Source organism: Perognathus longimembris, unplaced genomic scaffold (genome assembly GCF_023159225.1).
Source record: "Perognathus longimembris pacificus isolate PPM17 unplaced genomic scaffold, ASM2315922v1 HiC_scaffold_5499, whole genome shotgun sequence".
Classification (NCBI taxonomy): domain Eukaryota; kingdom Metazoa; phylum Chordata; class Mammalia; order Rodentia; family Heteromyidae; genus Perognathus; species Perognathus longimembris.
In genome coordinates, this window is record NW_025960932.1 from 90,438 (window position 1) to 102,458 (window position 12,021).

Below are 12,021 nucleotides of genomic sequence, written 5' to 3' on the forward strand. Positions count from 1 at the left end.
ATAGGCTGCCAAAGGCATGGGGGCAGGTGTCAGCGGGGCTCACCCTGGCCCCTGGGGAAAAGGGACTCCTCCGGAGTCACCCCCAGGGGTCAGCCCCAGGGCAGGTTTCTTCATGCCGCCAGGCTGAGTCCCGGCATGTTCTGAGCAAGAGTTGGAGAGGGTTTCAGCAGCCATTGTCCGCTACTTCTGAGCAAGTCAGGGCTCGACGCTTTCACTCTGGGGCAAGAGATGAGCTTCTGGGAAGTTAAATGGAGAGGACATGGCTGGCCTTGGCAAATCTAGAGGCTCCATTTCTATTCCCAAGGCACTTTGTGTCCCCAGACACCCATGACAGGTGAGAAGGTCCGTGGTTGGCCGCTGGCTGGTTTCTGGAGCGACCAGCCCAAACAGCACATGGTTGTAAGGCAAAGTCAGTCTCTGTGAGTGAAAAAAAAAGCAATCCGGCTTCTGAATCAGAGTCAAGAGGCCCTAACCTGAGACCCCAGCTCAAATGCCTTTTCCAGAACAGGCACTGGTGGCTCACGCCTGTAATCCTAGCCACTCAGGAAGCTGACAGCTGAGGACTAAGGTTCAAAGCCAGCCTTGGCAGACAAGTCTGAGAGATTCTTATCTCCAACCAACCAGCCAATAATAATTAAAAGAAAAAAAAGGCCAGACGTGGAGGTGTGGCAGCCTTGAGCAAAACAAGCCAAAGCAGAGCACGAGGTCCTGAGTTCAAGGCCCACCACACACACACACACACACACACACACACACACACACACACACACACACACAGTGTTTTCCAAGTTCTTTCACAAAGCACTCAGCCCCTGTTGGCCTAGACTTCCTCAGCTATAAGATGGGGTAAAGGGTAGGAGCAGGGGTAAATAGACCAGTTCAATGAACCTTAAGCACCCCAACTATGCCATCCTCTTCTGTACACCCAGAAACCAGGTCAGTCCGGGCTGGCATCAGCGACAGAATTAGAGATGGAAACCTCAGCAGAAAATGGGTAAGTCAGCTGCTGATCAATTCTTTTCCTCCTACCCCACCCCGACCCCCGCCATGTCCTATGGCCCTCTGGTTAGACTTCAGGCTGAGGCCAATGAAAGTTATCACAAAGTAACACTCAAAGAAAAATCCATTTGGGGGTCACTTGTTACAGTAGCTCAAGGAAACTCATACACCCCTCATGGGAATGAAGCAGGCTCATCATTCCACTTAATTGTCCCGATGATAATAACAGTGGCTCAACAACGCAAACAACCATGTCCCAAACCACCTGGTACCCAGGTGTGCCCTCTGACAGGCTCCGGGCACTTGTCCTGCTTTTGCGTCTAATATACATGGGCCTCAGCGCACGATCAGATACAAGGGAAAGTGAGACGAGTTAATAACTTATCCTGGGCGGAGCTTTATGGTTAGCAGGGCCCTATCAGACCCAAGGCTTCAGCCGCAAAGGACCAGGGCAAAGACTGAGCACCTCCCTCCAGCTGCTTGAAGGCAGCCTGTTTTATTACTGTCACAATTACTGAGATGTGGAACTTTGCACTAATTTTCCCTCGCTGTAAATGGCTGAAAAGTAATGGTGTCAATTTTAATGAAGCTCAAGCAAGGCTCCTAAAAGGGCTCTCACAAACAATATCGACTCCCCTCACGTACGACAATGGCTTGCTGTTTAATTCCAGAACACAAGAATGTCACTTCAATTACACGGCTCTCACATTAAAGTGCTTATAGAGATGCCTTTCCAAGGAAGAATTTCAATAAAGAAGATCTCACCCATTCTGATGCTTTCTAATATCTGAACCACAAATCTATGTATCATAGCAACAAAAATAAAACCAGAGAGAATGAATTAAGAGCAGGAGTTCATTTTCACGGGGCAGTTTCTGATTGGCTGAGCAACAGAGAGATAGGCAAGAAGCTACTGTCGTGCGGTGGTCTATTAAATTTGGCTTGTGGGCTACCAGGAATGTGTTGCTGAAGTTTGAAGCCTTTTCCTTTCCCCCTACAGAGAAGATCAGATGACTGCTGGTCCTGCAAGTCTGCATGGAATACTTCAGCCGGCTCCATTCTTGTTTTCTGAGCGCTTCTCCAAGCAATTACCAGGGTTTTTGAGCAAAGATGAGAGTAGTTCCCACCTCCATTCTTACTGAAAATGTCTTAGACTCTACTGACTTCTGGCTTCTATTTATAAAGAAGGTTCAAGGCTTGGAAAATTATTGGGCTTGAGCTTTAATGGATATTCCCAACAAGCATTGTGTCATTATTGGCCAGCGTTGTGCTGGGCCATCTCCCAAATGTGTGACATAATCAGGGCTCTCGGCATTACTCCACACTCCACGCTCCCTCTGCATTAGCCCGCTGAATCACCGGCTCTTTTCAACAAGACTGATTGCCAGAGGATTAACATTAGACAGCACAATTCCATTATTCAGCAGCCCAATTCAAATCCCAACCCTAAACTCTAAGAGAGATTTCAGGGCTTCATAGGGGATGAGCTGCCAGAAAGCTCAAAGGGGAGGTGGGGTGAGGGGCTTTTGAATGCTTTACATAACAACTCAGTCTAAAACTTGCTGCAAGCCAGAGCCAGGGGCTGGAGCAACCCTGACCTGACTCCCAATCCCTGGCTTGGCCCCAACCATTGTTGATGAACTACGTAGAGACCTGTGTAAAGGCAGAATCTCAGAAGATGGCTACAGCACAGTTTCCCCCATCCCCGATAAATTACTTAATTTCAAAATCAGGTTTTTAGAGCTTTAATCCTGAAATCAAACTTTTCTTAAGTGGAAACCCTTCATGCCAAATTTGGTCCACATGGCCCAAAGACATTCTAACCCACGTGCTCTCCAATCAGTGGGTCTCTAGTGCCTCCGTGTCAAGAATTCATGTCAGCCATTCGCTTCTCAGAGGTGAATGGGCTTCTCCTCCTGTTTGTGATCTTCAGCAGAAGTCACTAACATTGCGAATGGCGGACCAATCAGGTACCTCACGAAACGGGCCCAAGGATGGGATCTGGGCAAAAGGTGTGGTACATGGCACTGACAACAACAACCCACAACAGGCAACACTCGGGAACTCACTGGTGTTTCCAAGGCTACAGGCTCCACCATCTGAAGATGTCTCATAAACATGCTCATCACCTGTGCACTCCAACCCAAAGGTATTGGTCAACTTGTATCCATGGTCCGCGCCACAGACAAAACTCCTTCCAGGAGCACACCCCGGACCGGCAGTGTCTAACAACGCCCCTGGACTCGGACCGATTTCCAGCTAGCTATGGTCTCCATCCCTGCAAGATGACTCCCTCCCCTCCGCAGCCCCAGGTGCCCTGCAGTTCGCCTTCCCCGCCCACATGGGCCATGTTTTCGGCATAATCTCCATTTCCAGAATGTCAAGACACTTTACACTACGTGTACCTTATAAAAGATGAGGCCTGGGAACCAAGACGACCCTCCAAAACTCATTCAAAAAATAATAATAACTGGCTCATCTGGAAATAGAACACTGCCAAGTGCCTTCTAGAAAGAACGAAAGCAAGCCAAGTCTCCTTCAACGTGGCGGAGAAACGAGTCTCGCTTTGATGGCACCCCACGAGTCAGCCGAGAACGCGGGGCGCTGCCAACTCACCGACGACGTCGAGGTGGTACGTGTGGTTGATGGACCCGTACTCGTTCTCCACCACGCAGGTGTAGTTGCCCTTGTCCGACGGGACCACGCTCTCCATGATCAGGCTCCAGTGCTGAGTGCGGACCTGGAAAGAGCAAGGGAAAGGCGGGTTGGTTGTTTAGCACCGAATACGGAGCGCGTGGAACTTCACAGGACACGGTGTGGTGCTGACAGCACAGTTCACCATGAGAAAGGCGCTGGGTTCAAACCCCAGCACTAGTCCTTCCCACTTCCCCTCCCCCCCCCCGCCCCAACGAGAAGTCAGAGGAGGCAGGGAAGGCACAGGATTGTCCTCATAATTAATATCAGAACGGTGACAATAAAATAAAGGCCTAGGTAGGAAGGCCAGGCGCTGCTGGTAGCTCCTGCCTGCAATCGTAGCTACTTCGGAGGGTGAGATTTGAGGATCATAGTTTGAAATCAGCGCAGGCAGGAAAGTTCATGAGATTCTTATCACAAAAAAAGAAAAAGAAAAAGGCCAAAAGTGGCGCTGTGGCTCGAGTGGTAACGTGCTAGCCTGGAGCAAACAAAGCTCAAGGACAGTGCCCAGGCCTTGGGGTTCAAACCCCAGCAACAAAGCACCTCCCCCCACACATACACACACAGTCTCTAAGGCTTGGGATGTAGAGAGCATCTGCTCCAGTCACAGGCTAAAGGACGAGCAGGAAAGCCCAGTGGTCAGAACACCAGCCCTCAGCCTGAACGGCATCAGCACCCACAGCAGGCTGCCCGTCCACGGAGCATCCTCCGTCCCCCAATCAGTAAAGAACCATCTAGAATTTACACTCGTCAGCACGGGCTGCCCTGAGCCTTCTTCTATGAGGAGCCCATGGGGCGGATGCTGTCATTCTGGACCTTTCTAGCTCCCAAGCCCCTCATTTCTTCCATCATGGCCCTTCCATGTCTAGAAATTAGGTCTGCCCCTCCAACCCCTGGAGGTAGCTGAAGAGATGGTGCGGTTTGTCCCTGATAGACCCAGAATGTCAAATATGGCAGCAATGAATCCTTAAGAAACTAAACGTTATATATTCGTTAGTTTGCAAACTCCTTGAGACTACACAGATAAGGAGCTGGGGTCAAAATAAACAGTTGTGACTCCTCCCCAGCCCAGATTCAAATGTTTTCACCCTGCTTGTACACCATGCTTTGCGATGGGCATAAGTATGTTTTCTTACTGGGACAAAAATGCCAATCTTCCTATCGTACGGTTCAAGGCCTTCTTATTTCTGTTGCAATCAAATCATTCCCAGGTATTCTGGATCTGGCATGCCCAGACCAATGGAAAGAAAGCAAAAGTAAATAAAAAGCTAGGGCTTAAGTCAAGTCAACTAAGATCAGTTCAGGAACTTCAGCTGACCTCCCGAGCCATGGCTAGGGCAGTGTAATAAGTGTTTTCAACCTTGGTCGCCTAAAAACAGATAATGCAAGCAGAGCCTTTGCAAGCAGAGGAGTGACTCATGGAACTAAACTAGAGAATAAGGAAAATCATCTCTTCAGGACTCCGTTCTAAGGACTAAGAGGGCAGAAGAGGCGAGCAGAGACGGCGATGCACCCACCCATCAGGGAGCAGGTTCGGAGGCTGTCTTGCAACATCTCTGTGTGCACCTGGAGCACACAAGCCATGCCTGCAGAAGACAGCAACCGGAAGTGACTGCTCCGAGTGAGCTGTGGATGGTCAAATGAATCCACGGGCATCTGAGCTGCCACAGAGGAAGGCTGTGCTCTGCACTGTGGTGCTCGCTCCTTGCAGAAGCAGCTGAGTTCAGACGGGAAGCCTTCCCTTTGGAGAGAGGGAGCCTGCCAGACCGTGCCGCCCCCATTTCCCACTTGGAATGGGAACTGTCTACCTGAATCCTGGCTCCCTGGGTGCTAAGCCAAGCTGGAACCTGAGAGCTGGAAGCCGGACCTGGCTAGAGCTGCAGGCAGATGGGCGCCCACAGAGCCTTGCCCCGGCCTCTCAGCAACGGCAGTCCCGCGCCTCAGGGAAGCAGGTCAGATGGAAGATAGCGTAGGGACGTTACGTCACCAAGCCACGTAAGCCAGCATTTAGCCCTGCCGTAAACATGCAGTTCTTTGAGCCCCGGCTCAAATGTCAGGCCCCTAAGCCCTTAATCGTGGCCGTGCCTGCCTCTGGACCCCATCCAAACTGTCAATGTCTTTCTTGTGCCTGGACCCAGTTTTGGCACACGGTGTATTCCAAATGGAACTGAACCTGAACCGTGTGGGGAGAGGACTTGGGCTCCCTGGGCCCTAGATATTTAATCTTGGCATAGGCGACTCAGCCTGGCAGCTGCCTTTCTGTGCCCTCAGGGCCTACGGTCAGCTCTGCTTCTGGTGGGGGCCATGGGCACTCCACCCGAGAACTCTCTTCAGCAGGTTGGAATGTTTCCTTCCTGAGGATGCACACTGCACAGGTGGGTTAAGTTAGCACTTCTGATAAGATGCTTTTCTGATCAGTGAGAGCACCAAACACCATGCTTTACCTCCTCCGGAAGCTTGATCAATATCGCCCCGTGTGGTGCTGTTAATTTTTATTTAATGTATTTATCTTTTGTGCCAGTACTGGGACTTGGAACTCAGAGCCTCTTGCCCTTGCTTAGCTTTTCTGCTCCAGGCTGGTACTCTACTATCTGAGCCGTATCTCCACTTGCGACTTTTTGCTGGTTAACTGGAGATTAGAATCCCCCAGATTTGTCCACCTGGGTTGGATTTGAACTAAATCACAATCCTGAGATCTCAACCTCTTGAGTTGCTAGGATTATAGGCATGAACCACTATGCCCAGCATATTTTCTTTTTGCTACTCCAGTATTTGATTCCTTGACATACGTCGCCAATCCCAAATTTTACAAGCTTGTAGTATTTTCCAGCTGGATGTCCTTAGAATCTGCCAGTGCGAGCATTTGGGCACTTTGAAGGGCATATCCTACACTAGTGAGTGACCGCTAACAGCAAGCTAGACAACTACCGCAGCCACTCTATGAAAATGGGAAACAAGCACACAGTTTTGGTGGGGGGGGGGGGGGGGGATCCTAGGGCCTATCTAATCATTATGCTTCCATACCACGCTTCAGGGGAAACTGGGAAAGATTTCCCTGTGAACAGAAATGTAAGATGTGCCCTTCACCTCAGTTCTTCAAAACCTCAGGTTTTCAAGGTTATGATTATTTTGCCCACTATGCTAAATGTATGTAAACCACCTCTGCTTTCACAGAGGAAAGACAAATACCCAATAAACATATGAAAAGATGCCTCAGCTCATTAACAACCAGGGAAATGCAAATTAAACAATAATGAGATGATGTTATTTGCCAGCTGATTAGCAGAAATTAGAATGATCAATGTCATTCAGAATTCGCGAGCATCTGTAGGGAACTACAAACTCAAATGGAGACTAGGGGCATAAACTGACAAAAATCTTTTTTGTCAAATAACCTAGTGACACTTATTAAAATTATCAATGTATTTAAAGAAAAAAACATCAAGTTAATGCCCATTCTAGGACACTTGACCACAGAAAAATAGCAGGATTGCTTCAAGGCACAGGAATAGAACTTGCCTCCTCGTTACACTCTGTAGCACAATGCTGGATCCCATCAAGAGAGGAGTCACGGTCAGACCAAGGTGGCTCACGCCTGTAATCCTAGCTATTCAGGAGGCCGAGATGGGAGGACTGCCTGCCCAGGGAGACAAGGCTGAGAGACTCATCTCCAGCTAACCAGCAAAAATCTGGAATTGGAGGTATGGTTCAAGTAATAGAGCACCAGCCTTGAGTGTAAAAGCTAAGCAAGAGTGGGAAGCCCTGAGGTTCAAGTCCCAGTGCTGACACCGAGAGAGAGAGAGAGAGAGAGAGAGAGAGAGAGAGAGAGAGAGAGAGAGAGAGGAGTGGGGAGTAAGATCTACTTCATTCTACATGAACAAATGTAAACCTCCTTCCCACAGTCCAAGAACTTGGTCGTCTTCTTGAGACTGGATGCTATCTGGCTTTAGTAACTGGCATATGAAAAAGGAGGTTGAAGTGAGGCGTCCATGACTCACGCCTGCAAGCCTAGCTCCTCAGGAGGCTGAGATCTGAGGATCCCAGTTCAAAGCCTACCCAGGGCAGGAAAGTCGGTGAGATTCTTAACCCCAATAAACTACTCAGAAAAAGCGGGAAGTGGCACTGTGACTCAAGTGTAGAGCACTAGCCTTGAGCACAAAGAGGCTCGGGGACAGTGCCTAGTCCCCGAGTTCAATCCCCAGGACTGGGGGGGGGGATAGATTAAATCTAAGGGTATTCATAACAGATCCACTGGGTTAGAAATAACCCAGAGCACAAATCTACAGGTGCTTTAGGCCTAAAGCCATCTATCCGCATGCTCACATGAACGAGGCTGAGATCTGAGAGGAAGTATACAAAATTGTTAACAAGGTACTTAATTACCTGTACAGTTGTGACTGTTTACTTTTTTCTCCCTTTTCAAGCTTAACAGAAATTGCACACATTCAACATAAAGTAAAACAGAACAGTTGGTCCACCGTCCTCAATCCTGCCCTGCAGAACTTCAGAGTCTGCAAGTCTCTAGCCAATGAAACGTGAAAGCCAGGGATGAGAGAAATCTCACGCCAGCCCCCCGCCCCCCGCCTTGCTTTATTTTCATTCCCGCACAGGGCCAAATCTGTGTAGAACTCATCAGTATATCCCATCTGCCAAGTGACAGAATCGGTGAGCACCGAGTTTCAAAACTATGTTCACTAAAGTCTTCTTAAAAATAACATTTCAGTATTGAAACAAAGCAGATTGAAGCTCAGGGCCTGAACTCCCTTACTTGTAAACACACACACACACACACACACACACACACACACACAGAGTAGATTCTATAAACACTCCACTCTCTGTCTGTGCACAGACAAAAGGTGGCCCAGACAGGTTTGCTCAGAATTCTTCTGTTACCCAAAGCTCCCAAATCCCCCAAGCTGCCCTGGGGTGCCAACTGGGAATTACGGATTTAGCTTGTGGGGCACCAAACCCGAAAAGGCAAAGGTCACAGACCCAGTCTGTCACCTGGATGTTTGGCTTTCACATTGAGAAAAAACATTCAGACATTTCCAAACACCCATGTGTTCGATAACAAGTAGAACAAACACCAGCGGCCGGCCTCCGTGCCAGGCGGACCGGGGTGGGGGTGTGAGGCAGATCCCTAACTGGTTGCCACACGGCACGGGGAACCCTGGCCTTCCCGAAGGCACCCACAAACTACAGCGCAACGCAGACCAGGTGTCATGAAGACGCACAGCACCCCCAAACCATCCCTTCCGAGTGCATTTGCACAAGCGGGGTGCACATGTGTGGGCTGGCACGTGCCGTGGTTCGTTGTCACACCAATGTGAAGACCAACGCTCAGCATTATTCGTGATGTTTGTTCCAATACAATGTGGTATGCCTATTCAATGGAATACTATTCTACCTTAAAAATGAACGTACTTGGGGCGACTACATAGATGAATCTTACATTCCTATAATGTGAAATAAGCCAGAACCAAAGGACAAATGTCCTATGATTTCATTTATATGACGTGATGTATCTGAAATAGGCAAATCCAAAGGCCAAAAAGAAAAAGGATGGGCTGGAGGAGGAGAAGGAGAGGTTATAACTTCATTGGTACCTAGTGTGTTTGGAAAAAATGGAAACAGCAGTAAGAGCTACACAACACTGTAAATTTAATTAACACCTACCTAACTTAAAATCGTTTAACTATTGTAATTTTTCTGTTAGGAATACCTTACTGTATTTTTTTTTAAAGTCTTACAACCCACAGTGGTTGTAGGAAGGAGAATATGAAACCTCTCGTTTCACTCTCACTAGTAGTTCTTGGCTAAATGATGTTTCCATGACCTTAGAGAGCCGTGGTGGGCACCGTGATTCGGACTTGACTGTAACAGTGCTTTCAAAATAAAGCAGGGAGCGGCTGGCATGAGTGGCTCAGGCCTGTGACCCTAGCTACTCAGAGAAGCCAAGATCTGAGGGTTGCAGTTGAAAGCCAATTTGGGCAGGAAAATCCCCCCAGAGATTCTTAACGGTCAGAAAACTGGAAGCAGAGCTATGGATGGCTCAAGTGCTAGAATGCTAGCCTTGAACACGAAAGCTCAGGAACAACATCTAGGCACCTGTCACCATTAGAGTACACGATGTGCCGTCATCAGAGAAGAGACAAGAGACCAGTGCCCACCTCCCCCTCAGGCTGTGAGGGACAGGAAGAGAGGACGGACGGGCAACTCCACTGCCCAGGTGAACAGCTCAGGGATGCTGGCTGATACAAACATGCCCCAGTCCACAGCACAGAACGCTCGATCAAGGATGAAAACCGAAGTCTCTTGGCTAAGAAGAACCTCAATAAACTATAAACACCTTAGTACAGATTCTCCCAATGCAGAAGACCAGAAGTATCTGGGGTTTGGGAGGATCTGCATATACATAATAAGATATCCTTAAGTCTAACATGAAATTCACAGATGTTTTAGAAATGCCTTAAGCAGGGCTGGGAATATGTGCTTGCCTCATATACATGAAGCCCTGGGTTCGATTCCCCAGCACCACATATATAGAAAACGGCCAGAAGTGGCGCTGTGGCTCAAGTGGCAGAGTGCTGGCCTTGAGCAAAAAAGAAGCCAGGGACAGTGCTCGGGCCCCTGAGTTCAAGGCCCAGGACTGGCAAAAAATAAAAGAAAAAAAAAAGAAATGCCTTAAGCATAGAGCCTTAAGGTAATTTACACAATACATCTGCGCTCCTTCCTTTCGAGGAATTGTTGTTGTTTGTTTCTGATACAAGGTTTCACGACAGAGGCCTGACTGGCTTGGAACTTGCAATCCTCGGCCTCAGCCTCCTCAAAGCTGAGATTACAAGTGTGCGCTACCACACCTGAGCAATGGAATCCAGCCACGCAAAGGAGCCAGGGGCTTCTGTGTTGATTTCACAGCCATGTCGAGACAGCCTTTGTCCCAGGACCTCACTCTGCCTGTGATCTTGTACGTTGAAAAGCAAGTGAAAGATGGTGTTTAAGAACCCTGGAGGCCTGAGTCATAAAGCAAGAATGAACTGGAATAGAGGTCGTCTATTAATTATTCCAGTCATCTTCTTGCTTTTCTGCATTACATCGCAATAAATGTTTGGAACCTTAATAAAATATCTAGCCATGAAGCTAAACTCTATATAAAACAACCCCCCTCAAAAAAAAAATGATGTTTAAGATGACAAAACATCTTACATGCTGCCTGATGGCTCAGCAAGTTACTACGCTTCCAGCCACACAGATCAGCTGTCAATATCACCTCCCCAATCTTTCCACTTTAGGGGGGGGATGGGAGAAGGGGGGGGTCTGAGGCAGAGAGAGCTTAAACAACTCATCCCTGGTCAACACTCATGGGAAAGCTGGGTCTGTGGCTCAAGCCTGTAAATCCTAGCTACTTGGTAGGCGGGGCTTCAAGGCCAGCCCAGACATAAAAATCCCAGACTCCATCTTAATTAACGGCTGGGTGCAGTGGTACTTGCCTGTCATCTCAATGACAAAGCCAGGCAGAAATAGGAGAACAGCAATCCAGGCTTGCTGAGGCATAAAAAGCAAGAAGAGCCTACCTTGAAAACTGCCAATGCAAAAAAGGTACCGGCATAGGGGTTCAAGTGCTAAGAGTGCCTGCTTAGCAAACAGGAGGTCCCGAGTTCAAAGCCCAGTCTGGTCCAAGAGGGGAAAAGGCCAGGAATAAGTACAGTCAGATTTCATGTCCAGTTTTATTACTATATTAACTGTGTTAATAGCATCCAATGAACCTCTGCATGCAAGCTTGAAAAGAAGCAGAATAACTTAACTCCACCACATAAATGTGGCTCGGCAGGAGTCCCCACATAAACAAAACTGAGCAGTTCCACTGGTCATTTACATTAAAATGAGCCTCTGTTTCTTAATGTCTTTGATTTCATCTTACTTTTTTCTTTTCCCTTCCCCCTTCCCCAGCTCCCGGTGCAGGCCATTCCAAAACCAATTCCAGCCCCATGGACAGGGGCCACCAAGCCACAAACAGGGAGACCGAGCTGGAGCGACGGCTGGACCATGAAGGCACTCCAAGGTTAGTGAGATGACAGGTTTATGTGAGAAAAATGGAAAAATCGCAGAAATAACAAATGGTGTTTGTGGAAAGGTTCAGGTCTTTGCTTCCTGGAAAATTCTACTTTGGAAAACTTCATGAAGGACAGGAGGGACAGACGTGGGGGGGGGGGGGGCTCAGACCTGACACCTTCCACTGAGTTTCAGTTTAGTCCTGGGGGAAACAGAAACCAGGAACTGTAGATAACACAGGCCCAAGCCAAAGGCCCTCACCGACATTTCTTT

The 12,021-nt window shown here is 48.4% G+C and overlaps 1 protein-coding gene across 3 annotated transcripts in view; it reads right to left on the minus strand.

Moving 5' to 3' along the window:
- Nucleotides 1-12,021, minus strand: part of LOC125345313 (fibroblast growth factor receptor 2) — an 81,821-nt gene that overhangs the window by 49,914 nt on the left and 19,886 nt on the right. For all 3 annotated transcript variants that reach the window (XM_048337541.1, XM_048337540.1, XM_048337539.1), the window contains exon 4: nucleotides 3,616-3,739. In XM_048337541.1, coding sequence (XP_048193498.1) covers nucleotides 3,616-3,739 — 124 coding nt within the window. The remainder of the gene's footprint in view (nucleotides 1-3,615; nucleotides 3,740-12,021) is intronic.